Source organism: Lampetra fluviatilis, chromosome 54 (genome assembly GCF_964198595.1).
Source record: "Lampetra fluviatilis chromosome 54, kcLamFluv1.1, whole genome shotgun sequence".
In the NCBI taxonomy this organism is placed as follows: Eukaryota; Metazoa; Chordata; class Hyperoartia; order Petromyzontiformes; family Petromyzontidae; genus Lampetra; species Lampetra fluviatilis.
This window is the reverse complement of record NC_136328.1, coordinates 7,858,637-7,886,483: the sequence shown is the minus strand read 5'-3', so window position 1 is coordinate 7,886,483 and position 27,847 is coordinate 7,858,637. Positions and strand designations below refer to the sequence as shown.

At 52.0% G+C, this 27,847-nt stretch overlaps 1 protein-coding gene across 1 annotated transcript; it reads right to left on the bottom strand.

Annotated features, from left to right (window-relative positions):
• Positions 1-521: 521 nt before the first annotated feature.
• LOC144949533 (homocysteine-responsive endoplasmic reticulum-resident ubiquitin-like domain member 1 protein) lies at positions 522-27,847 on the bottom strand. Its single transcript, XM_078879459.1, has 7 exons — positions 27,625-27,847; positions 15,498-15,629; positions 13,624-13,701; positions 12,388-12,569; positions 9,984-10,106; positions 7,120-7,734; positions 522-6,534 (listed from the first exon to the last, which is right to left on the bottom strand). Exons 2-7 carry the CDS (start codon positions 15,624-15,626, stop codon positions 6,186-6,188), a joined length of 1,476 nt encoding a protein of 491 aa, XP_078735585.1. The 5' UTR covers positions 15,627-15,629; positions 27,625-27,847; the 3' UTR covers positions 522-6,185.

Genomic DNA, 27,847 nt, shown 5'->3' with positions numbered 1-27,847 from the left:
GCTGTGGCTATATTCTCACTCGAAGATAACAATCCCTTCACAACTGTCGTTTAGCCAATTTGTTTTTGAGGCTTTTTCACGGGGCGTGAGTTTTATTATTATTGTTGTACACATCAGATGTACGAAGCTCAACATTATCCTCATTTTGTTTCCCACAATTGTGTTTCTTTACTATAATTGTATATATATTTTGTAGTATCTTGTTTGCCCTGGTTTATCCCTGTTGTGCGTGTGTTCACATTTTCACACGCATCGCACGGCGCTTCCCTGACCTTTCCGCGTGAGCCGCCGCATGACATAAATGAGCATCGTTACCATTTTCGTACTTAAAATGAAAAATTTAAATCGTGGCAAAAAAAAAAATGGGGCAAAACGCATTCTGGGAGCCTCCCCCGTTGCCCCTTCAACCCAACCGAGACCAGAAACTCCACTTGCTCATCAGAAGGAGAAAGTCAAAGCAAAAGTGCAACAACAACAATCAACGACAACAAATAAAACCCAACAAAAATTCCCCCCCACCCCCCCGAAAAAATATTGTTGTTGCTTCAACTTCTCAAGAAGAAATGAAAACAATAACTGGAATCACAGTCGGTCGGTCGGTCGATCGGCAGGCCGGTCACGTGCAGTGGGGTTAAGTATGACGATGACCGGCCAATGTTGAAGAGTAGGCCAAAGAAACTATTAAAAATAAACTGTTTTTTATTTTACTTTACCAGGTAAAGCCCACCGAGCTGTATAGCTCTCTTTCAGAAGCAATCGCAAATGATACCTCAACGAAGTGGCTTATCACGTGGAAATTTATAGCAGCCGCAACTGCAGGGAGAGACACACGCAAACTCCAATTATACAACATACGTCAGGGTCGGGATCGAACCCACGACCTCCTGCATACCAGGCGAGGGAGTCAACATCTCCTAGCCACCGTGGCGCCACAAACACCTTCAAGTCGAGGCCCTTTGGCCAGGAGTGGCGCGAGAAAGCAATTTCAAGGCTGCACCTTCACCCTCTATCGGTCTAAAACAACGTCTGATAAGCATCGTGGTGGTGCAGGTCCAAGCTGCTGCTCTCTGCAGTAAATCGTATTCACAGAAAACGACAAATATCCCCACGGTAGACGCGTGGCATAGTCAGAGGGATAACACCGTCAAGAGACAGAGCTGCCGAGATCCTGGATTCGAATCTAAACTGCTCACTCTGTATAAGTTGCATTTCGAATCGTCCATCCTTGACGACGGTTTACACATTAGTACAAAAGCCACCCCATATATCTGTTATAACGTCTCTGGAGCCGATTTAACTTTGCGTGCTAATTTTAGAGTCCTCATGGAGACGCAGGTAAGTTTTTTTTTCCCTTTGTTTTTATTGCCGCAGTTCGTTTAATTTGTTTTTGCCATTTTTGGTGGCCCAGGTCAAAATGTTGTAGATGAGACTATCCTGGTCTACCGAGCGCTCTCACCCAGTTCAACAAAATCAACATGCAACTTAGCCGCCCGTGATCATACCGGGTTTCTCAAGCGCAATGAGTTAATTGTTCTCAGCCAAATCAATGACCGCACACAAACAAAGACCAAGTGTAAGATCATTTTCGGCCGCCTCCTTTCAAAAATACGCCATCTCCTATCCCCCCCTCCACCCACAATGTGTTCCTCCTCCACATCATGCAATGTCTGTACACAACCCATTGGAGCCGGTCACAGAGCCTTCTGAGACAAAGACAAAGATTCCCCCGTGTATCCTGTAACAGACTGTAGGGGCAAGTGCTGTTCGCGAGCACCTATGAAGGCCGGCATGGCGCACGAGGGGGTGGGTGGCCAGCACCACGCCCGGCCTTTGTCTCCACAATGGCGATGTTTACACACCACACCAGGTACTCATTTAAGGCTGAGTCGACCTAGGGGAGGCCCAGGATCGGTTCAGACACCCGTCACTTTTGTTGGCCGTGAGCGGGAATAGAACTTGGGTCGCCAGATTCGTAGCGCAGCGCGCTTACCGCTACACTACCGCTCCCCCCCCACACACACACGAAAAAACTATAATTAAGCTTTGGCTGAATTTAAAAATATATACTGTACATTTGATTGGCATGTATCAAACACTATTTTCGAGAGGAACGTAAGGACAAGAGGCATGGTGCAGGGCCTTGGAAGTAGTTCTGGTACATCAACTTCCTTTGACGCAAGGGTGACGATGCCCTGCCATGCTTAGAACTCCAAATAACAAAACAAAAAAGTCTCAATCTGAAAACGATGCAAAATAGCAGCATGATTTGAACTTAAATCAGAACATTAAAAGGAAATATAATGGTTACAAAAATTACAAAGTATACTGTAAGTAGGAGCTTAAAGCCAAGACTAGATTTTAACAAATTATAGTTGCTACGGGAGTGCTGTAACATAACACGTTGATATTTTTACAGGGATGAGGGCGTGTATATATACTGTTTATGTAGAGAACACAACGTTAAGGGCAAGTGCCTGTAAACTTAGTAAACCGTCCGTACCTCACCTCCCGACCCGAGAGATCAATTTGCTCGAGTTACGTATGCATTCCACACACCTATGGCAAGGCCCAGTATGATTACTCGAACACAAAACACCGCCGCGGACTTCACGTAGAGCTATCCACGAGGTTTTGCATTTGAGCAGACCCCGTCGCTCTGTGGCAAGTCAACGGGAGGCATGCTGTGGATGGACTGGCAGCTGCCAGAGCAATGTGGAATGTCCGTCAGTGGCTTAGTTCTGCCAGAAAGGACGAGCGCGCCCACCCTCCCGACCTCCCATCTCAGTTCATCGGAGCAGCTAGAAATTGTAATTCATGGATATATTTTTCCATTTATACTTCAAACGAGGCACGGCCACCCAGAGGCTCCTGGAGGTCTATTGTGTGGCCGTCTTTTGTGCGAAGGCCATTTACCCCCCCACACCCTCAGGGTGGCCCTGCGGTTCGGATCTGAGGGATCTAGGCCATGATACATTCCAAGGAGGAGAAATTATTCTTCGGAAAACAAAGTTAAACTAAATTAAAGGAAATTATTCAACTATATATATATCTTTTTAACCAGGTAAAGCCCACCGAGCTATGTAGATAGTTTTTCAGAGGCGACCTGGCAATCACAAATGATATAGCTCAACGGAGTGGCCCTATCGTGTGGACTTTTTTCGCAGCCAAATACTCTCTGTAAACGCACGTCGATTCCAAATGTGGAGGGAAAACCCAGAGGGCCCGGAGACAAATCCACAGGGGGAATACGCAAACTCCAAATATACAGCAGCAGCAGGCGTCAGGGTTGGGATTGAACCCACCACCTCCTGTATACCAGGCGAAGTAGTTAACATCTCCTAGCCACCGTGATGATGATGAGAGAGAGAGAGAGAGACACGCAAACTCCAAATATACAGCAGCAGGCGTCAGGGTCGGGATTGAACCCACGACGACCTCCTGTATACCAGGCGAAGTAGTTAACATCTCCTAGCCACCATGGCACCCATATCCCAATCATTCCCTGCATTGTAAGTTTATACAATTTGACGAAAACAAATCACGTGCACGCAGAGATGTGTATATAATACATATATATATCCTGGTCATTTTGAAAAAGTGGTCTATTTTATCTCGTGAACAAAGGCGCCCTGAGACATTAATGGAAGGCGCCTTACAAATACATGTAAATTATTATTATTAAGTGGTTAGCTGAAAATAATACCCGTTATTTTGTGTTTTTTTAAATCAGGGATTAATTTCAATAAGACTTTTTCGTGGCCGAATTCCTGCAGATATTTACCTTGGGGCGGGGCTTTGGATATTGGAGAGCCTCAAAAAAACCATGACATTTCTCGGGGTACCTCGTTTTCATCCCGTCAATTTTCGGAAATAAATATCCCCTTGTGTCAGCCAATCGACTTTCTTCAGGAAATATCGAAGGCCAGTGGAACAACAACATCGTCATCATCGTCATCACTCCAAACGTCGGGAAAACACTTTCTTTACAACCGTTCAAATATTTCCAAGAACGTGTTATTTTTTAATTCGCCTGCGCCTGGTGACGATAATAATATCATTTGCAATGCGCTCAGTCGGAGTTCGCTCTCAGAAAGACGACGGGAATGGTCAAGAATGATCCAAAAGGCAGCCAAAACGGGCGTCCACAATATCCCCAAGTTCTGGGGTGTCATAAAATCGGGATGTTTTGGCCAACTGCATCAACGAGAGTTCATACACGTGGGAGGAAACCGGAGCACGCGGCGAAAAAGCCGCGCGTGTGAGGGTGGTGACACTCAATCCACGTATAGATGGAAATCAACCCACTTGCTGTAGTGCTACAAAAGCCAGGGTATGATGGCAATACAGCAAGATTGAAAACGAATTTCTTTAGAACCGCTTCATGTTGCATTTAGTTTGTTGTTCTTCCCCCGCACCTCCGATTAGCGCGGTTTGCTACGTACTGTGCGAAAGAAGTTCACCATATGTACATACAAGCCGGAAGGTGGCGACCTCAATGCCCACGGGTAGGGAGTTTCACGACTGTGTGCGAGTGTGTCTCTGTGCAATCCACCAACCCTCGCTTACAAAGTGCCGGGTTAAAGGAGCGCAGTGTAAGCCAGCAAGCGCCCAAAGCTCCGATCGCGGAAGGAGCAACCTAAAACCGTTATTTTATAATCGATCTCGTCGATTCTATGAATATTTTTCTCCCTTTCGTATCAATGGCGGGAGTTATTCGCGCGACCGAGCAAATGGGGAAACCCCGGCGTGTCGCGAGGGCCACGTTCGCGAGCCTGGCAATCCTGGGGTGCGCGACACGGAAGACGCAAAAATAAACACAAAAGCAAGTTTCGTACGACGCGCGCCGACCGAGCCGAAGCCCCGTGGCTGCGTCTTGTTGTGCGCCGTCGGCTCGCGAGTGAAAGGGCACGGCCGACGACGATAATTCCGACATCGCGAAGGAAGATGCGTCATCTCTGGATTTCCGTCAGCCGCGTTTCTACGTCCGCACAGCCTCGGCACGGGGGCCCGTTCGGTGCATTTCGCTCTCGCCGTCCCGCACCCACCTTTGGCGGCGCACAACCTGGGGCCTGTAATTATGGCCGGAGACGACCCGGGACCGAGTTCTTGAAAATATATCAACTCTGAGCACACCACGTCCAGGATGCCTCCTCGCTACTATGGATGTGGCTTCCCAGACGCGTGTCAGCGACCAGCAGTCTACGACCGGCGGCCAAAAAAAGATGCAGAGCGCGGAATTGAGCCGCGGCAAAATATCGTGGCTTGACGCACTCCGTGGTTGTGTGGCTCCAACAGGGTGGGCGCTGCTGGAAAGCATCTCTCTGTCTCGCGATTGGATGAAAGCCATGGTTCTAGCTCGGGCGACAATCTAAAGGAAGGCATAACGGCAAATTCTTCGCTGTTTTTCTTTATACAGCAATGCACGTCGTAGGCCATTTGTAGCAGACCGGCCATCACGGGTCGAATGATGTACGTATGTTGAACTTCTTTCGCACCGTACATGGCCAACCGTGTTAATCGAAGGTGACGAAATAACAAAAAAAATTGATCGCGTTAACCGTCAGCTCCAGAATGGCAGCGCGTATTTCTGAAGCTGGGGCGCGCTGGAAGTATGGGTGTTACAAATTTGTTCTATTTTTACAACAACAAAAAAATCACATGTTCGGTCAAACTTCACCGGATCAATATCGCTTCGATAATGACCATTAGTAGCTTCCCAGTTCATTGCTGGGTTGCGTCTTCCTTTAAATATAACCCCCGGTGATATTACATTTGCATGGGCATTCGCCAAAAATAAATAACAAAAACAACTTTTGCCAACAAAAACGTCCTCGTCTATTATTGCATCGTTAAGTCACCTGCGTATATTCGCAAAACGTGTCGCATTTTGTGCGATCTTAATTGTTACCTGGACGCGTGACACACTGGGCCACTCCTGCGATCATCTTACCCCCGCGCAGGCCTTTCGGTTTTTTCCGTCCTAATTTTGAGATAACTACGAAAACAAGCAGACGTCCGACAAAAAAAAATCGGGGGCGGAAAAATTATTTTAAGTTATTGCGCGGCCGCTCTTCCCTTCAAAAGTGAGCGCGCAAAAACAGCAACAACCCCCCCCAACTTGCTACTGCAGCAGCAGCAAGAGGAGCTGGAGGAGGAGGTGGAGGAGGAAGAGGTGGTGGTGGCGTTCAGTTCCGACCATCCTGCTGCGGGCCCTCGGGCAGCAGCGACGCGAAAAACGAGAAGAAGAAGGAGCAAACGGAGACGGAGATGGCGCGGGTCCAGCCGTGTGCGCCCACCGGTGGCGGCGGCGGTGGCGGCAGCGCTGCGGCCCCACCGCCGTCGACGGCCGCGGGGGTCTCTCTGGCTCCGTCCGCAGGGCCGCCGGCGGCGTCGTCAGCGGCGGCGCCGGCGGGAGCCAGCCGAGCGACGACGTCGTTCCGATTGTCGGCGGCGCCGGCGGCGATTTGGTGTCTTGGGTTTGCGGGGACGTTGGCCGGGGCGGCACGGCGGAAGGGGAAGATGGCAGCATGGTGCCTGCAAATCGTGAAAAACGGGACGTTTTAAAAATTGCGATACGTTTAAAAATCTATATTTACTGTATGTATGTTGAACTTCTTTGGCACCATACGTAAATCGGAGGTAAAGACAACCAAGGGAAATGTTTTATCCCGATATATTTTCACTTTTTTTGCTTGTTTAACTGTATGTGCCTGCGGACAGCACGAACGAGATGGCGTGGTACGAACAGACAGGGTGTATGCAGCGTAAACGAGTTGCAAAGCAACACGCAAACGTGGGTGAAAAACACTCGGCCTTGGTGCGTTTTGCAGAAATCCATCGGCCTTTCCAGAATAATTGCACCGCCTTCCGCCCTACACTATTTTTTTCATGTTATTGTGGGTGTTTCTCTCGTTACGGATTTAAGTACAAATGAGATGGTGCAATGGGGACAAAAGTAATTACGTACAATCTGAATCGTTCACTCAAATTTCCACCGACGAATCAGAATGGAGACATTTAATCGAATCGCAAACACCTGCAGAATCGTGAAAGTTCAAGGACCTCACGAAAATCCACCGAGGAGGGCAGACCACGCGAGCACGTCACGTGACCACTCACAGGTAGAGCAGCAGCACGGTGACCATGACGACGAGCATGCGGCCCAGCGACGAGTACTGGTAGAGGATCGCGAAGAGCGCCGCTCCGCATGCCAGCGAGTGCAGCCAGTCCAGCCAATCGGCACGGCCCATTCCATCGTCCTCGCCCATGGCTCCTCCCACCAGAGCTCCCCCGAGCACCGCCCCTCCTCCCCCTCCTCCTCCTCCCCCCATGGCCCCGCCCCCCATGGCCCCTCCAATAATGGCCCCTCCCACCACGTTGGCCCCCCCCACCACGTTGGCGCCCGCGACCAATGCTCCGCGCGCGTTGGCACCGCCGACCGGCGCTCCCTCCGCAGCGGCGATCCGATTGGCTCCTCCCACGTCGGCCCCGCCCACATCGGCCGGTCGCCCCGCCGCGTCGTTTTCATTGGCCGCCGCCTGGGCGCCCTCTCGAGCCGCCACGTTGCCATTGGCCGGCCGGCCCACGTCGACTCCGCCCACCTGGACGATGCCTCCCAGCATGGCTCCGCCCACCGCATTTCGATTGGCCGCCCTGTCGGGGGCGGCAACGTCTCCCGCGTCCCCATTGGCCGAGGGGTCGTGGCTGACGGCCGATGAACCCTGGACCATGCCACTGGACAACATCTCACATGTTAGTGACACTCCAACGCACACGAACTCATCGGTGGTGCGGTAAGAAGAACAATGCGAACTTCAACTTGTAAGGCGCACAGTATTCGCTCGCTCTCGAAGGGAGAGATGGACGACTCGGAGGGGCGAGAGCAGGAACCACGGACGAGCGGGAAGGCAGCAGTGACGCGGTGAGCCCTTGCGACCAACAATTGCCCTAGCTCTGCAGTCCTCTATATATATTAAGATATTCTCAGCCAATTCATTCATTCTCTTTGGTTTTTTCGGTAAAGTCACGTAGGTAAAAAATAAAATAAATGTGGGGACAACGTAGCGAAAGCACAACCGCTTAAGTGTGTCTTTGCTACGTTGTCCCCACCTGAAGAAGGATGCTTGTGTTGCGCCCGAAACGTCGTGATTTAATTTAGTTGTTTTCATTTATTTTATTTTATTTTTTACCTACGTGACTTTACCGAAAAAACCAAAGAGTATGAATCCTTGCAGTCACGAAAGCTTAAAATCTAGAATTAATTCATTCATTTTTAAACATTATGTACGATTGTACGTTGAACTTCTTTCGCACCGGACGTAGCTAACGGCGCTAATCGGAGGTGCGGGGGGGGACAACCAACTAAACACAACAAGCAGTTCTAAAGAAATAATTTTAAATGTAAAAAATTCGTTTTAAATAGAGTAGGGGAATGGCAGTCAGGAATTGACATCAATTTCAGATTTTCCTCAGATAATCAAGATTGGAGGTGGGGTGGTGTGGAACAATGCTTGGCACGCGCTACGGTGCAAACCCAGTGGCCCGAGTTCGATCCCCAGCCAACCGGCACAGACCCAGCATCGTCAAACATCCGCCAAGAACGACACGGCATATGGAGGCCTTCATCCAGTGATAGATGTCTCGGACAGTGGTTCTCAACATTTGTTTGGCTACTAAAGTAAAACCTTGGATTGCGAGTAACTTGGTCTGCGAGTGTTTTGCAAGACGAGCAAAAATTTTAAATAAATATTAATTTGATAAACGAGCGAGGTCTTGCAATACGAGTAGCGCGTGTATACGCTTTGTCTGCCGAGCGTCACGTGATCACAACTGATATAAGAGTGCTTTGGATTGCAAACATGTTTCCGGAACGAATTATGCTCGCAATCCAAGATTTTACTGTACTGTGATCCCCCCTTGTTAAATATTGTACCACCGCCCCCCCTTGCCTGACCCAACGTGGTTATGAGAAATCAATGTATGAATAATGGACATCAATATTGTAACCGATTGTCTATTTTGTGAGGTAAATCCTAAAACTAGCCAAGTAGCTGTGAGCGAATGTAAAAGTTCAACGGACGCTCTGCACGCGTGACATAGTTTGTTCCTGCTCGCTGGTTACTCTTGGAAACCGCATTGTTTATGATCAATGCGTTTAAAAATTTATTTTATATCGTCCTAGGTTGCCGTATGGATTTTAATTTAAGCGTAGTTATTTTATATTGGCAGATTCAAACAACGCGATTTATTCACCGATGACTCTCATGTACGATAGAATTTCACGCAATTAATAAATCACCTCACGTTACCCCCCCCTGGGAGATTGCAACGTTACCCCCGGGGGTCCGCGTACCCCCTTTTGAGAGCCACTGGTATGGGGGACGACTGCGTGCAAGCGATACGGTGTTCAGCACAAGTCCCCACGAATCTGGCGAATCACTCTCAACCACGTGAACACAGCACGAGAGACAATCCGTATAGGTGGCAGTGGAGACGGTGGTGGTGGTGGTGGGTGAAGGTGGTGATGCAGTTGGTGGTGGTGGTGGTGGGTGAAGGTGGTGATGCAGTTGGTGGTGGTGGCGGTCGACATCTGTGGAAGGGGGCTTCATAGCTCTTCGGATATCTCCAGGATAAAGACCGATTATGATTCTGGATGGCGGTGGTAGTAACGGGTGGGAATTACTCGCTAACAGCATTTGCCCCAAAATCCTGTCAAGGCTATACAAGCGATCTTTGTCTTTGTTTGGTGGTAAAGGCGGTGCTGGCCACCCACCCCCTCGTGTGCCATGCTGGCCTTAATAGGTACTTGTTACAAGCACTTGCCCCCCACAGCTTGTTAAGGCTATACGGGGGATCTTTGTCTTTGATGTCAGTGGTGGTGACGGTGATGCTGGTGCTGACGGTGGTGGTGGTGGCAGCGACGTCGTTGGCGGTGGTAGTGTTAATGGTGGTGGTAGGGGCAGGCGTGGTGGGGTAATGCTCACTATCGTAGGTAGTACTGCCGCGCGTAGACCTGCTGCAGCCAGTGCAGGTGCTGCCTGTATGCCGGGTGGTTCTCAAAACCCGGCACGGTCCCGGCCACCCCGCGGAACGGACTCTGCGGCGGCCTGCGCAAGGGGGGGCAACGGGAGACACCAACGCGACGTCGTCAAGCTCGGCGGGACAAAATAGAGTTTGCCGAACATTTCTCATGGCTCTAGCAGACAACCACGTGGGTAGCACGCAGTCCGACGTCGTCCAGTAATAATAATAATGATGCGGAAAGTATCACGTGTGTCGACTGAGCCGAGGCCCTTGCAGTGAGAGAAGCGAGCGAGCGTGGCGCTAAACATGAGAAAGTGCGTTGTTTGGCAGGTCGAACACAGCCCCCTCTAGTCCCCAATTAGTGCGGCTGACATGCAGCTGGGTATTTCCCTCTTAACCCTTTCCCGCTCCGAGACGTCCATAAGTTGCAGGATGGGTGTCCCGTTCGCCGCCGAATTTCGGAACGCGCGAGTGGTTTAGCGTTAATTATATTTAGAAAGGCGTAACGCCGCTGTTTTTAAAGTCACTGTACTCACCGCAGAGAACTATAGCAACACGACCGCTGCACTGTGATAGCTGGCGCCAAAGTGTGCCACATTCCCTCCCGCATGGCCTTTTCCGATTCCATTCCGATGACATACGTACAGGTACGTCATCGGAACAGAATCTGAACAAAAACCGATGACGTACACGTGCGTCATCGGAATGGGAGAGGGTTAGGAATATTACGATACACTTACAGGAGGACCACATCCATAACCTTCCATCAGTCATAAAAACCGTACCAAAGTTAAGAATCTCGCGTTATATCGGCCAACAAAACAACATCTGTGATAAAGAGCTTCAGAGCTCATCGGATTCCTCCAGTCAAAAAAAAACATCCTGATTCTGAACACCGTCTCCGCCATTGCACACGCGACTTCCTCTAATGTGGGTGTCTAGTTAAAGAGTCTCACCCAAATATCCATTTACCAAAGCCTCGTTAAGTGATACGCCGGACACGTTATTTGGTGACGCCGCCGCCGCTGCTGCTGCTGCTTCGTTGGTAGTGGTGCACAAGCACAGTGAACATAAACACTCAAACTTATTCGTGTGCGACCTTAACATGGGAAAAACATCATTGGTGCCTTATTCGCCAGTAAAAAAATATGATAATTGTTTTTTTACCCTTTTATCTGGCAACAAAACTGACACCTTTTTTTACGAGGAGTCATGTTTGCATAGACCACAATACCTGCAGTCATAATGCAAACAAAAAACATAGCTCTGATAATGTATGCACTTTCCTTGAAGTTGATTGGTTCACACCCGAGACGGCTCTTTTTAGAGCCTAGTCTCACATGGTGTTGGACCAGATGTGCGCCTTTTGGCGTCATGTTGGAACGCATCCCGAATTCTTTGGATTAAATGGGACAAGCCGTGACGATTTACATCGCAATCCGTTCATAAATCGAGGGATACATGTGCATTAACGTATATGCAAATTCCTGATTATAAATTCAGGCGCCATGGTGCCGAGATGTTAACTACCTCGCCTGGTATACAGGAGGTCGTGAGTTTGATCCCGACTCTGACGTCTGCTGTATATTTGGAGTGTGCGTCTCTCTCTCTCTCTCTCATCATCATCATCACGGTGGCTATGAGATGTTAACTCCCTTGCTTGGTATACAGGAGGTCGTGGGTTTGACCCCGACGCCTGCTGTATATTTGGAGTTTGCGTGTCTCTCTCTCTCCGCCCCCCCCCCCATGGTCGCATTGATTTTTCTCTGGTTCTTCCGGTTTTTCCCTCCAGATTTAGAATCAACATCATGCATTTAGAGTATTTGGCTGCTGTAAATGTCCATATGAGAAGCCACTTCGCGTTGAGCTATCAATTGTGGCCAGCTCGCTTCTGAAAAAGAGCTGAACTGCTCAGTGGGCCTTAACCTGGTAAAGTAAAAATAGTCTAGAAAATATCGTATAGGATGGTACAGCTAATTCTATCTTGAACAAAACTATTTAGAGTTTGGCACGTAACTCGTAGTAGCACATAGTGAGAAGCTACGGATCGAATTACCAAATTTCACTGGAGGAGTTATCAGTGGTCTAGTATTGCATTTGAACCAACAAAGCGTGTGTATATATATATGTGTATATATATATTTTCTCACGTAATATACCACTTCGTTGAGGTACCATTTGTGATGGGCAGGTCGCTTGTGAAAAGGAACTACATAGCTCAGTGGGCCTGACCTGGTAAACTAAAAAATAAGTTTGCTTAAGTTTTAGTTTAATAGATAATTCGCCTGCAGTTAATCGGTTAATCACGAGCGGAGCGTGCACGGTGGCGACAACTCCCGCCGCCTTCGCCGCTCGTCTTCTTACGTGAGCGTCGTCGTTGGCGCCTGCTGCGCCACCGCACTCGCTGTGCCGCCCCCGCCCCGAGGCATCATGGGAGCAGCACAGGATTGTGGGACGGGTCCGGAGGGAGGGGCTGCGGTGGCGGCGGTGACGTCACCGGTTTCCCGGGCAGCCGTCACCAGGAACACAACGTGCCGCTCCTCGTTCTGAGAAAGCGGGGAGAGAGCGCGGCCATCGTCACTTAAAACAGCCGTGAAGGAGGCCCCCTTTCCTCTGCCCCCTGGGCCCTGTCGCGTCAAACTCGGGGCTGCTGTTTGCCGAATTTCTGTTCCCCCCGTCCCCGCCCTCCTTCGTTCGGCGACTCGTGCCTTGTATCAGGCTCGCATTGAGGTGTAAAATTAATAAATTAAATAATTAAATAATACAAATTTAACCAGCCATGACGAGGAGCGCCGGCGGTGCCGCCCGTCCTACGCTTTGGCCGGTTTAATGCCACCGCTGGGCACAGGTGTGTTTCAGGAGATACAGCACATCAAATCAAGTGGAGAACCACATTTGCCGTACGTGTGTGTGTATGCATGTTGAACTTCTTTCGCACCGTACGTAGCCAACCGTACCAACCAAAGGTGCTGGGATGGGGACTTTTTGTCGTGCGGTCATTCGGCAGCCGAAAGCCTTAAAATGCTGAAAAAGCATTGAACTTGCTGCACTTGTTGAGGTCCTGCTTAAAAGTCCCCGGGCGGTTTGCTGCCTGAACGTGAACGCGGGTCTCTCAGTGGCACCGGCTCAGCGCTCCGACCTCCAACCGCCCGGCGGTACCCACCCGAGCTGCTCTTATTTTGTAACAAATAACGCCACGGTGGCGAGGAGATGTTAACTACCTTACCTGGCATACAGGAGGTCGTGGATTCGATCCCAACCTTGACACCTGTTGTATATTTAGAGTTTGCGTGTTCTCCCCGTGGTCACGTAGATTTTTCTCTAGGTCCTCCGGTTTTTCCCTCCAAATTTTGAATCAACATGCGTTTAAGAGCATTTGCCCAATATAAATGTTCACGTGATAAGCCACTTCGTTTAGCCATCATTTGTGGTCAGGTTATTTTTGAACAAAAAGCTCTGTAGCTCAGTGGGGACTTACCTGGTAAAAGTAAAAAAAATAGTTTAAAAGCCTTCATGTTCCTGTGGAAAAAGTTTGGCAAAACAAAAAACAGTTGAGTTTAAACAGGTGCTGTTAACACGTAGAGAGATTAGCACACTCACCTTTTCCAAGGCGTCTCTGAGCAGCTGTTGATTACCCAAGAGGTTCCCACGGTAAACGAGCTTCTGAGAGGCGGGAACCTGTCGACAGAAAGTCACATTGCTCCAGTGCGACGCAGCAAACGATGAGGCGCCCGACATTCTCAATCTGCAGCTAGATGATGATTTCACCGCTCGTGACGTTGACCATTTATCTCGATACTGCAACCCCCGGCGACGAGGCTATGTCAGGAATGCCTTCACCCCCCCCCCCCCACGTGGCAGAGATTTGCGGTTCGAAGCCAGGGCAGCCCTGGTTAATGCTGCGGGTGTACCAAGCATGAAAATACTACACGCAATCCGATTCTAAACTAAACAATTTTTATTTTACCAGGTAAGGCCCACTGAGCTCAACAGCTCTTTTTGGGAAGCGACCTGGCCACAAATGATAGCTCAACGCTCACGAAAAAGAGCTATTAACCTCAGTGAGCCTTACCTGGTAAAAAAAATAATGTAAGTAATAAAAATAAAATCATATTATTTACGACATTCGGCCGTCCAGAATAAACATCTCATTCGAGACCCGCAACATCTCCTGGCTTTGACATTCACCGTCCAAGACGCCGGTGGTGTAACCATCAGCCACATATACAGGAGGTCGTGGGTTCAGCAGCAGGCCGATGGACACATCGCCTTTACAAATGAAGAATTAAAGACTCGAGCCACAGCGGGGTGATTGGGGCCACGCAACCCAAACCATTGACCATATGGTAGACCCATAGACGCACACAGGGACCCGTGAAGCTATACTGAAGACAAGTGACAGTGTGTACGTACGTATGCCGAAGTTCATTTGCAGCGTACATAGCCCAATTGGAGGTGCGGGGGAAGAACAACAAACTAAACGCAAAAAGTAGTGGAGCCGTGCGACCCAAACTATAAACCAAACAGTAATCCACTGGGTTATTTCAACGGAGGAGGAATGGCAAAACTTACACGAACTCTCTCCAGCAGCCCTCTCATGGCTTAGCGGCACATCCCCACATTGGCATTTAGCTCCTGAGCACATCGCCACGCGCACAGCGACATAACGGATTCCGTGGTCTGTTGTTGCTGCGGTTTGTCTGGGCTATTGACACAAGCTCTTGCCGTACGGCAAGGCAAACAGAAGAGATGACGCGATTTGCGTCCCTCGTTATCGCACGGGACCGTGCCGTATTCCACGCACGGCGCCTCGGCCACAGCTGGATCGCCTCGAGAGTCGGGTGTCGACTCGGGCACATCATCGTCGCTCTGGGGGGCGCCAAAACGAGCACCACTTTGCGCGAAAGCAAGAGCGCTCGTCCCACGGAGAAACCGGCGCCGCTGGGCGAACGCGGAATTCCTGTCGCCGGCTCGACAGTGAAACGCGCAACGTCGTGCCCACGACGGTTGGGACACGTGGTTGGTCAACGTTGGCCCAACGTTCCAAATTTGCTGGGTCACGGCCACCGACGGAGGGGAGTGCCACTCCATGTTCTCCAGCAAGGTGGCGAGACTGACTTATTCCACGGGAACATTGAGGCTGTTAAACTATTCAACAATCTTTTACTTTACCAGGTAAGGCCCACTCTGCTGAGCTGTACAGCTCTTTTTCGGAAGCGACCTGGTCACAAATGATAGCTCAACAAAGTGGCTCACCCCGTGGACATTTATAGCAGCCAAATACTCTGAACGCGTGACGTGGATTCCAAATGTGGAGGGAAAAACCAAAGTGCCGAGTGGTTTTCGTACGTGTTGTTGTGCCGTTTAAAAACTCGCGCACCTTTCCTGGCCTGTACTATTATTCTGTTACGACGACGGAGGGTGGGTTTCATCATCGATTAACAAGATGCAAAGACGCGGACAGACATAACCACCGTGGCGTGCAGAGTAGCGTGCGAGTGGAGGCACTGCTTGAGGTCCCAGATGGTCCACGCGGAGTCGCAGATCACGAGGACATCTTCCCTCCTCCTCCCCGGATCGCGTATCACCACGGTCACCTGCATCTTCTGTGTGGGGTTGACACAAAGACAAAGATCCCCCGTAGAGCCTTAACGGACTGTTGGGGCAAGTGCTGTTAGCGAGTAGCACCTTTGAAGGCCGTCACTGTCAAGGGATTGGGTGGCCAGCACCACGGCCGGCCGTGATATTTTTACACACCGCACCAGGTCTTCATTTTAGGCCGAGTCGACCTAGGGGAGGCCCAGCACAAGTTCAGATAATCGTAACTGGTGTTGGACTCTAGCAAAAGAAGTTCAACATACATACGCTTCACTCAGGCGGGTGAGGAATGACACATGCATAGCAAACGCGTAAATGCCACCCGCACAAACAATTCAAGATCTACAGCTGTACATGTGTAATGAAAGTAGAGTAAACCTAAGGTGCGACTGGATTAGTGGCCACGGGAAATAATGACAGGGGATTCAGCTTGCAATAGGAATGGACTGGTGGCTACGGGAATGATCGAGAAAAGGAGCGTGGCCAGGTGACGGAAGAGGACGGTGGAGTCTGCTGGTGAAGTGGGCCGACTAGAACCTGGGAGAAGGTTCGGGAATGGGGGCGTGGCCTCGGACCCTATAAAAGGGAGATGCACGGGAGACTCGGGGCTGTTGCAGTGGGGTCTCCCCGCCTGTCCGAGTGCGAGCACGTGGGTCCTTAATAAAGAAAACCGTTCGATTTAAAGCTTTCGTGACTGCAGGGATTCATCTTCTTGGTTATTTTGGTAAAGTCACGTAGAAGGGAAATAATAAAATAATAAAAATAAAACATAATAAAATAATTCTCACGACGTTTCGGCCACAACGCAAGCAGCCATCCTCAGGTGAAGAACAGGTCTGTCGGAAATCAGACGCTGTCTTTCCGACATACCTTTTTATTATGTTGTATTTTTATTATTTTATTATTTCCCTTCTACGTGACTTTACCGAAAGAACCAAGAAAAAGAAAACCTTCCCAAGAAAAGTGCATCGAAGTCGTCTTTACACTTGTACGATAAAAAAAAACGTCTGGACTACAGCACTTAATTGTACTGTAACAACGTCACACACGTTTGTACAGTGCCAAGAACGGGAACAAGGCAGCCCCCAACACGGTGGTGCATGAACGTCACAGCGCGTGAACATCGCACGGCAGACACACATTCATAATTATTGGCGCACACTTCCGGCTCATCTGGAAGGGCACACAGATCCGCCCCCAACCCCCGTAGCCTTATTCTAGGCCGTGTTGAGCAAAGTGCCGTCAGCGAGCACCTATTTGAGGTCGGCGCAGCCAACGTAAACCACGCATTTGTACCGTGGTGTTCGTTTAAGGCGGAGTCGACCTAGAGGAAGTCCAGGAGAAGATTTGGACAGAACTTGTCACCGTTGTCCCTGACTGGGAATTGAACACAATGTACAAAGACAAAGCCCCCCCGTATAGCCTTAACAGACTGTTGGGACGAGTGTTTTTAGCAAGCACCTATTAAAGGCCGGCACGGCCAGCACACGAACATGCCAGTACGCTCGTACACACACACACACGTACCGGCACGCACGCACACACACACACACACACGTACCGGCACACACGCACACACACACACGTACCGGCACACGTACCGGCACACACGCACACACACACACGTACCGGCACACGTACCGGCACACACGCACACACACACACGTACCGGCACACGTACCGGCACACACGCACACACACACACGTACCGGCACACACGCACACACACACGTACCGGCACGCACACACACGTACCGGCACGCACGCACACACACACACACACACGTACCGGCACGCACGCACACGCACACACACACGTACCGGCACGCACGCACACGCACACACACACACACGTACCGGCACGCACGCACACACACACACACACACGTACCGGCACACACGCACACACACACACGTACCGGCACGCACACACACGTACCGGCACGCACGCACACACACACACACACACGTACCGGCACGCACGCACACACACACACACACGTACCGGCACGCACGCACACACACACACACGTACCGGCACGCACGCACACACACACACACACACGTACCGGCACGCACGCACACACACACACACACGTACCGGCACGCACGCACAAACACACACGTACCGGCACGCACGCACACACACACACACGTACCGGCACGCACGCACACACACACGTACCGGCACGCACGCACACACACACACACACGTACCGGCACGCACGCACACACACACGTACCGGCACGCACGCACACACACACACACACACGTACCGGCACGCACGCACACACACACACACACGTACCGGCACGCACGCACACACACACACACACGTACCGGCACGCACGCACACACACACACGTACCGGCACGCACGCACACACACACACACACGTACCGGCACGCACGCACACACACACACACACGTACCGGCACGCACGCGCACACACACACACACACGTACCGGCACACAACAACAACCGCCATTCGCCACTAAGTGGCGGTGACGTCACCACGACGCTTGTGCCAGGCCATGTGCACCTTGAAGCCACGTGAAGTGTCGAACGCCCGCTGGCAGGAGGTCACGGGGCAGACCCAGGTGCCATGGGTCGACTGACTGGGATGACTGGCTGATGCACCACCTGTGCCCCCCCCCCCTACTGTGCCAACTTGCTGTGCTTTAGCCACCCGGCGCTCCGCTCGTTGTTGTGAGCGTCGCTCCGACCTCCGTTATTGCTGGAGGGCGACTGCCTCCAACTGCCCAGTAGCAGCGTCCTTCAAGAGCCTCCTCCACAGAGGCCGATCTTGACACCGCTGGTACCGGTCATCGGCAAGTCCACTCAGCTCCACGTCCTCCCGTACCACATCACTCCATCTCTTCTCTAGCTCGTGCCGCGCCCGTTTAGCCCCCTCCATCCGGCCAAACAGAAGCATGCGGGTTACACGACCCACACAACACACACGCTGTCACACAATATCTACACAGTGACGGCATGCGGATGCCTGCAAGAAACTATCCAAGCGCTGTTATCTATCAGCGCGACGACCGCGTGCACGCATTTCAGTCCGAGGTGACCTAGAGGAGGTCCCCATCCGGGTTGAGCATCGATCGCCACGAGCTGTGTGTACGCAAGTCAAGCCTGGCACAAAGATCCCCCGAATAGCCTTAACAGACTGCTGGGGGCAAGTGCTGTTAGCGAGTAGCACCTATGAAGGCCGGTACGACACACGAGGGGGCGGGTGGGCCAGCACCACGCCCGGCCGCCTTTGTCTCCCCGGTGCCGACGTTTAACCACACCGCACAACGGGCACGGTAGAGCCGCACATTCCCATGCGCAGCACCAACCAAGCGCATCTCGACTCGTACAGAGCACGTTGTTTGCGAGCACCTATTAAAAGGACAGGCACACGACAGCGTGCAACGTGTTGGCTTGGGAGGAGGGTAGGGGCGTTGTTTGTAATTGGTGCCAGCTACCCAGTAAAACATCCAACGCTGGGCTCACCATATGTTCTCAGAAAAACAAAATCACGCGGTCGCTTCAAATCAAAATCAGAAGTTTGACTTCGCGATAAAAAAAAATATGGAAACAAAGAAGCAAAAGTGGAGTGCGAGCAAAAAAAAGACGCACGGGAAGAGATGTCTATCTGTGGTCGTAGGAATGACACCGATGTTTCGGTGGGTAGGCGTGGATGAGAGAAGGTGCGCAGTTTCGCGTACGTACACGTTGATCCTCTTTCGCGCACTTACGGACGTAGCCAACCGCGGGCTGATCGGAGGCGAGGCGGCGAAAAATAAAGATGCCGATTCCGCGTGGCCTCTTCGACGCTTCGCACTCCGCACCCACACGGTGACCGAACGACAACCAACTACATTGGGTTCATTCATTCCTTCATCCACCTTCATTCAATCACTCGTACACCTGTTCCACACGGTCAATATACGCATGTACCGTATGTTGAGTTTCTTTCGCACCATACGTAGCCAACCCTGATAAGACTGTCACAATTTTTTTTTTGTTCCTGGTAGTGTTATTGCCCAATTGCTTATGCCTAAAAAGTACAGAAAATGGCTATTATTCCCCACAAACTTGGCTTTTGTGACCAGGACAGTGATATTTTGAAATGTACCTAGTTTCCAGAATATTCCAGATATATTCAGTGCGGAGTAAACTTGGAGTAACTTCTAGAACATTTGAGAACTTTCCAGTAATATAATAGTAGTATAAATGCAGGGGCCTTAGGCCCACCAGTTCAGTTTAGTTCCAGCTGCCTAAGTGTTACATATCTGCATTTTTCTGAGATGGTATCAAGAGGCTGCAAGTATCCGGCAGATGCATTTTGCTACGTCTGCGGCCAATTTATCAAGACAAGAGCAAAAAAGTACTCTGTGGAAGCATCTGCTAAGATGTGCGAGGCCTATAAGGCATATTTCAGCATGCCTGTCGGGGATCAAGACAAACCCTGGGCACCTCATTTCACCTCCAAGCAATGCAAAAAAAAACTCTGGAAGGCAAGATGGACAATTGTTGCTCAGAATTTTATGTTATTAAATTTGTAAAAAAAATTTGTTAAACTTTTAAATTTCTAAATGTTTTACAATTTTCAATGTTATTGAAAAAATATATCATGTATGAAAAATGTTGCGAGAATCTCTTACACATTAGTCATGGGTGAAATAAATGTATTTTTGTAGGATGGTACAGAGGGGAAAAGAGCCATGAAGTTCACCATCCCAAGAATTTGGCGGGAACCCACTGACCACTCAAGCAACTGCTCCTCCTGCATGGTGGACCCTTCCAAGCGTCGGACTGGCAAGAATGCACCTGCTATCCATCGCCCCGGTGCCACACTGCCATGAGCTCCCCGTACCCACTCCGGCGAAGAGAGAGCAGCCGTCTTTAGAAGAGAGCAGTAAGTCAGAGAGTGAGGAAGACGTAAATCCAGATTTCAGAGGTGGAGCTGAGGAGAGAAACCCATACTACACCTCAGAGGATTACAACAGCATCAAGACCTTGCTAGATGCATTGAAGTATGATGAGTACGGCTGGGAAGTCATCGGAGACTTCAAAATGGTGGCATTCCTGATGGGTCTCCAAGGCGGTTTTACGAAGTCTCCCTGCTATCTTTGCCTTTGGGACAGCAGAGACACCAAGGCGCACTACCACAGGCGGGACTGGCCACAGCGGACCAAGTTCTCTGTGGGAAGGAACAACGTCAAGTGGGAGCCACTGGTGGACCCCCGGAAGGTGCTGATGCCACCACTGCACATCAAATTGGGCCTTATGAAACAATTTGTCAGAGTTGTAGATAAGGAGTCGGCAGCCTTCACGTACCTTCAAGACTTCTTCCCTAAGCTGTCTGAGGCAAAGGTCAAAGCCGGTGTCTTCGTCGGACCACAGATAAAGCAGATCCTGGAGTACAATGAATTCCCCAAGAAACTCACTAGTAAGGAGAAAGCGGCTTGGAACAACTTTGTCGCAGTGGTTCGTGACTTCCTAGGCAATCACAAGGTCGAAAATTATGTGGAGCTGGTTGAGACTGGTGAAGAACTACGGCACAATGGGCTGTAGGATGTCCCTCAAATTCCATATCCTTGGTGCTCATCTTGATAAATTCAAGGAGAACATGGGAGCGTACTCGGAGGAGCAAGGTGAGTGCTTCCACCGGGATATACTGGACTTTGAACGCCGCTACCAAGGACAGTATAACAAGAACATGATGGGAGACTACATTTGGGGGCTGATTCGTGAAAGTGATTTACAGTATAATCGTAAATCTCGAAAAACTACTCACTTCTAAAACTTTTGTAGTCATTTTTGTATTACTTTAGTATAAATACATGTTAATTTTGATTCATGTTGTTTTTTTCTGACTTTACGTGAACGAAAAGACACAAATGCACCCGTTTTCTCATTGAAAATAGGTACATTTCAAAATATCACTGTCCTGGTCACAAAAGCAAAGTTTGCGGGGAATAATAGCCATTTTCTGTACTTTTTAAGCATAAGCAATTACGAAATAACACTTACTACCCAGGAACAAAAATTGTGCTACATAGTGCAACTTAAGGAGCGGGGGGAGCACAACAAAATATGGGTCTCTGCGTGAGTCTGTGGGTCTCTGCGTGAGTCTGTGGGTCTCTGCGTGAGTCTGTGGGTCTCTGCGTGAGTCTGTGGGTCTCTGCGTGAGTCTGTGGGTCTCTGCGTGAGTCTGTGGGTCTCTGCGTGAGTCTGTGGGTCTCTGCGTGAGTCTGTGGGTCTCTGCGTGAGTCTGTGGGTCTCTGCGTGAGTCTGTGGGTCTCTGCGTGAGTCTGTGGGTCTCTGCGTGAGTCTGTGGGTCTCTGCGTGAGTCTGTGGGTCTCTGCGTGAGTCTGTGGGTCTCTGCGTGAGTCTGTGGGTCTCTGCGTGAGTCTGTGGGTCTCTGCGTGAGTCTGTGGGTCTCTGCGTGAGTCTGTGGGTCTCTGCGTGAGTCTGTGGGTCTCTGCGTGAGTCTGTGGGTCTCTGCGTGAGTCTGTGGGTCTCTGCGTGAGTCTGTGGGTCTCTGCGTGAGTCTGTGGGTCTCTGCGTGAGTCTGTGGGTCTCTGCGTGAGTCTGTGGGTCTCTGCGTGAGTCTGTGGGTCTCTGCGTGAGTCTGTGGGTCTCTGCGTGAGTCTGTGGGTCTCTGCGTGAGTCTGTGGGTCTCTGCGTGAGTCTGTGGGTCTCTGCGTGAGTCTGTGGGTCTCTGCGTGAGTCTGTGGGTCTCTGCGTGAGTCTGTGGGTCTCTGCGTGAGTCTGTGGGTCTCTGCGTGAGTCTGTGGGTCTCTGCGTGAGTCTGTGGGTCTCTGCGTGAGTCTGTGGGTCTCTGCGTGAGTCTGTGGGTCTCTGCGTGAGTCTGTGGGTCTCTGCGTGAGTCTGTGGGTCTCTGCGTGAGTCTGTGGGTCTCTGCGTGAGTCTGTGGGTCTCTGCGTGAGTCTGTGGGTCTCTGCGTGAGTCTGTGGGTCTCTGCGTGAGTCTGTGGGTCTCTGCGTGAGTCTGTGGGTCTCTGCGTGAGTCTGTGGGTCTCTGCGTGAGTCTGTGGGTCTCTGCGTGAGTCTGTGGGTCTCTGCGTGAGTCTGTGGGTCTCTGCGTGAGTCTGTGGGTCTCTGCGTGAGTCTGTGGGTCTCTGCGTGAGTCTGTGGGTCTCTGCGTGAGTCTGTGGGTCTCTGCGTGAGTCTGTGGGTCTCTGCGTGAGTCTGTGGGTCTCTGCGTGAGTCTGTGGGTCTCTGCGTGAGTCTGTGGGTCTCTGCGTGAGTCTGTGGGTCTCTGCGTGAGTCTGTGGGTCTCTGCGTGAGTCTGTGGGTCTCTGCGTGAGTCTGTGGGTCTCTGCGTGAGTCTGTGGGTCTCTGCGTGAGTCTGTGGGTCTCTGCGTGAGTCTGTGGGTCTCTGCGTGAGTCTGTGGGTCTCTGCGTGAGTCTGTGGGTCTCTGCGTGAGTCTGTGGGTCTCTGCGTGAGTCTGTGGGTCTCTGCGTGAGTCTGTGGGTCTCTGCGTGAGTCTGTGGGTCTCTGCGTGAGTCTGTGGGTCTCTGCGTGAGTCTGTGGGTCTCTGCGTGAGTCTGTGGGTCTCTGCGTGAGTCTGTGGGTCTCTGCGTGAGTCTGTGGGTCTCTGCGTGAGTCTGTGGGTCTCTGCGTGAGTCTGTGGGTCTCTGCGTGAGTCTGTGGGTCTCTGCGTGAGTCTGTGGGTCTCTGCGTGAGTCTGTGGGTCTCTGCGTGAGTCTGTGGGTCTCTGCGTGAGTCTGTGGGTCTCTGCGTGAGTCTGTGGGTCTCTGCGTGAGTCTGTGGGTCTCTGCGTGAGTCTGTGGGTCTCTGCGTGAGTCTGTGGGTCTCTGCGTGAGTCTGTGGGTCTCTGCGTGAGTCTGTGGGTCTCTGCGTGAGTCTGTGGGTCTCTGCGTGAGTCTGTGGGTCTCTGCGTGAGTCTGTGGGTCTCTGCGTGAGTCTGTGGGTCTCTGCGTGAGTCTGTGGGTCTCTGCGTGAGTCTGTGGGTCTCTGCGTGAGTCTGTGGGTCTCTGCGTGAGTCTGTGGGTCTCTGCGTGAGTCTGTGGGTCTCTGCGTGAGTCTGTGGGTCTCTGCGTGAGTCTGTGGGTCTCTGCGTGAGTCTGTGGGTCTCTGCGTGAGTCTGTGGGTCTCTGCGTGAGTCTGTGGGTCTCTGCGTGAGTCTGTGGGTCTCTGCGTGAGTCTGTGGGTCTCTGCGTGAGTCTGTGGGTCTCTGCGTGAGTCTGTGGGTCTCTGCGTGAGTCTGTGGGTCTCTGCGTGAGTCTGTGGGTCTCTGCGTGAGTCTGTGGGTCTCTGCGTGAGTCTGTGGGTCTCTGCGTGAGTCTGTGGGTCTCTGCGTGAGTCTGTGGGTCTCTGCGTGAGTCTGTGGGTCTCTGCGTGAGTCTGTGGGTCTCTGCGTGAGTCTGTGGGTCTCTGCGTGAGTCTGTGGGTCTCTGCGTGAGTCTGTGGGTCTCTGCGTGAGTCTGTGGGTCTCTGCGTGAGTCTGTGGGTCTCTGCGTGAGTCTGTGGGTCTCTGCGTGAGTCTGTGGGTCTCTGCGTGAGTCTGTGGGTCTCTGCGTGAGTCTGTGGGTCTCTGCGTGAGTCTGTGGGTCTCTGCGTGAGTCTGTGGGTCTCTGCGTGAGTCTGTGGGTCTCTGCGTGAGTCTGTGGGTCTCTGCGTGAGTCTGTGGGTCTCTGCGTGAGTCTGTGGGTCTCTGCGTGAGTCTGTGGGTCTCTGCGTGAGTCTGTGGGTCTCTGCGTGAGTCTGTGGGTCTCTGCGTGAGTCTGTGGGTCTCTGCGTGAGTCTGTGGGTCTCTGCGTGAGTCTGTGGGTCTCTGCGTGAGTCTGTGGGTCTCTGCGTGAGTCTGTGGGTCTCTGCGTGAGTCTGTGGGTCTCTGCGTGAGTCTGTGGGTCTCTGCGTGAGTCTGTGGGTCTCTGCGTGAGTCTGTGGGTCTCTGCGTGAGTCTGTGGGTCTCTGCGTGAGTCTGTGGGTCTCTGCGTGAGTCTGTGGGTCTCTGCGTGAGTCTGTGGGTCTCTGCGTGAGTCTGTGGGTCTCTGCGTGAGTCTGTGGGTCTCTGCGTGAGTCTGTGGGTCTCTGCGTGAGTCTGTGGGTCTCTGCGTGAGTCTGTGGGTCTCTGCGTGAGTCTGTGGGTCTCTGCGTGAGTCTGTGGGTCTCTGCGTGAGTCTGTGGGTCTCTGCGTGAGTCTGTGGGTCTCTGCGTGAGTCTGTGGGTCTCTGCGTGAGTCTGTGGGTCTCTGCGTGAGTCTGTGGGTCTCTGCGTGAGTCTGTGGGTCTCTGCGTGAGTCTGTGGGTCTCTGCGTGAGTCTGTGGGTCTCTGCGTGAGTCTGTGGGTCTCTGCGTGAGTCTGTGGGTCTCTGCGTGAGTCTGTGGGTCTCTGCGTGAGTCTGTGGGTCTCTGCGTGAGTCTGTGGGTCTCTGCGTGAGTCTGTGGGTCTCTGCGTGAGTCTGTGGGTCTCTGCGTGAGTCTGTGGGTCTCTGCGTGAGTCTGTGGGTCTCTGCGTGAGTCTGTGGGTCTCTGCGTGAGTCTGTGGGTCTCTGCGTGAGTCTGTGGGTCTCTGCGTGAGTCTGTGGGTCTCTGCGTGAGTCTGTGGGTCTCTGCGTGAGTCTGTGGGTCTCTGCGTGAGTCTGTGGGTCTCTGCGTGAGTCTGTGGGTCTCTGCGTGAGTCTGTGGGTCTCTGCGTGAGTCTGTGGGTCTCTGCGTGAGTCTGTGGGTCTCTGCGTGAGTCTGTGGGTCTCTGCGTGAGTCTGTGGGTCTCTGCGTGAGTCTGTGGGTCTCTGCGTGAGTCTGTGGGTCTCTGCGTGAGTCTGTGGGTCTCTGCGTGAGTCTGTGGGTCTCTGCGTGAGTCTGTGGGTCTCTGCGTGAGTCTGTGGGTCTCTGCGTGAGTCTGTGGGTCTCTGCGTGAGTCTGTGGGTCTCTGCGTGAGTCTGTGGGTCTCTGCGTGAGTCTGTGGGTCTCTGCGTGAGTCTGTGGGTCTCTGCGTGAGTCTGTGGGTCTCTGCGTGAGTCTGTGGGTCTCTGCGTGAGTCTGTGGGTCTCTGCGTGAGTCTGTGGGTCTCTGCGTGAGTCTGTGGGTCTCTGCGTGAGTCTGTGGGTCTCTGCGTAAGTCTGTGGGTCTCCGCGTAAGTCTGTGGGTCTCCGCGTGAGTCTGTGGGTCTCCGCGTGAGTCTGTGGGTCTCCGCGTGAGTCTGTGGGTCTCCGCGTGAGTCTGTGGGTCTCTGTGCGAGTCTATGGGTCTCTGTGCGAGTCTATGGGTCTCTGTGTGTATCTATGGGTCTCTGTGTGTATCTATGGGTCTCTGTGCGAGTTTATGCAACGTATGTTAAACTTTGTCGCAACGTACATGGCCAACCACGGCTAATCGGAGGTGCGGCGGAAGGACACCAAAATAATCACACAAAAAAACATTTAATGATATCATCATCAGCATCATCATCATCCGAACTGTCCAGGAAGGTGAGTGCGGAATTGGGCAGAACGGGACGGGATGATGGATGGGGGCCGATGAGATAAAGTTGTCATTGGGCAACATTCATTTACAAAGGGCGAGAATTACCCAAAGATCTGCTGCACTTTATCTACCACATTGATTAACACCATTACAACATCAAAAAGGGAAGAGAAAAATCTGCGACGCGCCGTCCCGAGCGTTTGTTGACGATTCCAAGATTCCGTGCGCAACTTTGATTCAGCAGCGTTCTAAGTCGAGCTGGTGCTCCATAGTTTTGAAATCAACCCCCGTCTCTCATTCCCTGGTGATCACCAACCCTTGCGCTATCTCTGCACTCACTTTAAAACGGACATTATTGCGGTGGAAACAACACAAATGCGAATGTACGCAATAGTTGTTTTGTGCAAGATAGTTTGGTTTAAACTACGTTATTTACATGTTTTTTTTTACAGATCGTGTTCGTTTGCTCATTTGTAAATATTGCCGCCGTGTCGATCTGCTGGTCGAGTCGCCCTCGGACAAGAGAGCTGCATCATGGCTCGATGGGCGATTTACTCGGATAGCAAACTTCAGATTCTGGATGGATGATGGAAGGGATGGATGGTGAGGGGAGGGATGGATGGTGAGCGATGGGAGGGATGGGTGGGATGGATGGTGAGCGATGGATGGTGAGGGATGGGAGGGATGGGATGGATGGGAGGGATGGATGGTGAGGGATGGGAGGGATAGTGAGAGATGGGAGGGATGGGAGGGATGGATGGTGAGCGATGGGAGGGATGGTGAGGGAAGGGAGCGATGGGAGGAATGGATGGTGAGGGATGGGAGGGATGGTGATGGATGGGTAGGATGGGAGGGATGGATGGTGAGGGGATGGATGGATGTTGGGCGATGGTCAAGGATGGAGACGGAGTAGCAGCCAAGGAATGAAACGCGCCTAGAGATGGATCGTCGCCTCGCAGGATCGTGAGAGGAGGCGGCGGCCGCAGCTTCGGGTCGAGGCCTTCATCCAGCAGTGGATCGAGCACCGCCGATGACGACGTTCACGACACACGCGTGAGACGCGGTGGGGGGGGGGGCGGGGGGGTCAAGGCAACATCCGCGTAAACCTCGAGATGCGGCTCAATTTACTCACCCGGGTGTTGAGACGAGTCGTGGCTCGCTGTTAGTTTTCATTTAAAACCCACCCCACCATGTGGTTCCCCGGGGGGAGGGGGAGCGGTGGCGCAGCGGTTAGCGCAGCGCGCTCCGAAACGCGGCCCAGGGGCCGACATCGGCGGCGTCGGAGCTCTGCCGGTGCCGGCCGAGGGGAGGACAAGTTTTCCTCGCGGTCGAACAAAACCCCACGGCGGTGGAGCGCCGCGGTCGAGGAGTGAGTCGTGCCGCCAAACCCGCCCCGCAGCCCCCCGCACGCCGCCGAGAGCGAGTGAGCGAGCGAGCGAGGACGACGACTTTCGTCCGGCGAAGTGACATTGAACCGAGCGCCGTGGAACAAACAAGAAGAAGAAGAGGAGTAGGAGGAGAGGAATACGTGAACGAGACGGCCTTACCCCTTCTTCGTGGGTCCTTTATTGACGCAGCTGCTGCTGCTGCTACTGCTGCTGCTGACACGGGGATCGGTCGGTCGGTCCGTCGAGCCGTCACCAAAGACGGCAGAGTCGGGCAATAACGAAGCAGCCGACTCGAGTCACTGCGCTCTCATCGCGAGAACCCCTCGGCGCTGTCACCGCCTGTGTCGGTGCTCATCAGCAGGGCTGGGGGGGCGGGGCTGGG

Excerpts from the sequence above, each read along its gene's own strand:
- LOC144949533 (XM_078879459.1), bottom strand. The coding sequence starts at position 15,626 with ATGCAGGTGACCGTGGTGATACGCGATCCGGGGAGGAGGAGGGAAGAT. Across the intron at positions 12,570-13,623 it reads TCAGAGACGCCTTGGAAAAG|AACGAGGAGCGGCACGTTGT; the intron begins GTGAGTGTGCTA and ends CCGCTTTCTCAG. Across the intron at positions 7,735-9,983 it reads CGGCAGTACTACCTACGATA|TGGCATGGTCCAGGGTTCAT; the intron begins GTGAGCATTACC and ends GATGTTGTCCAG.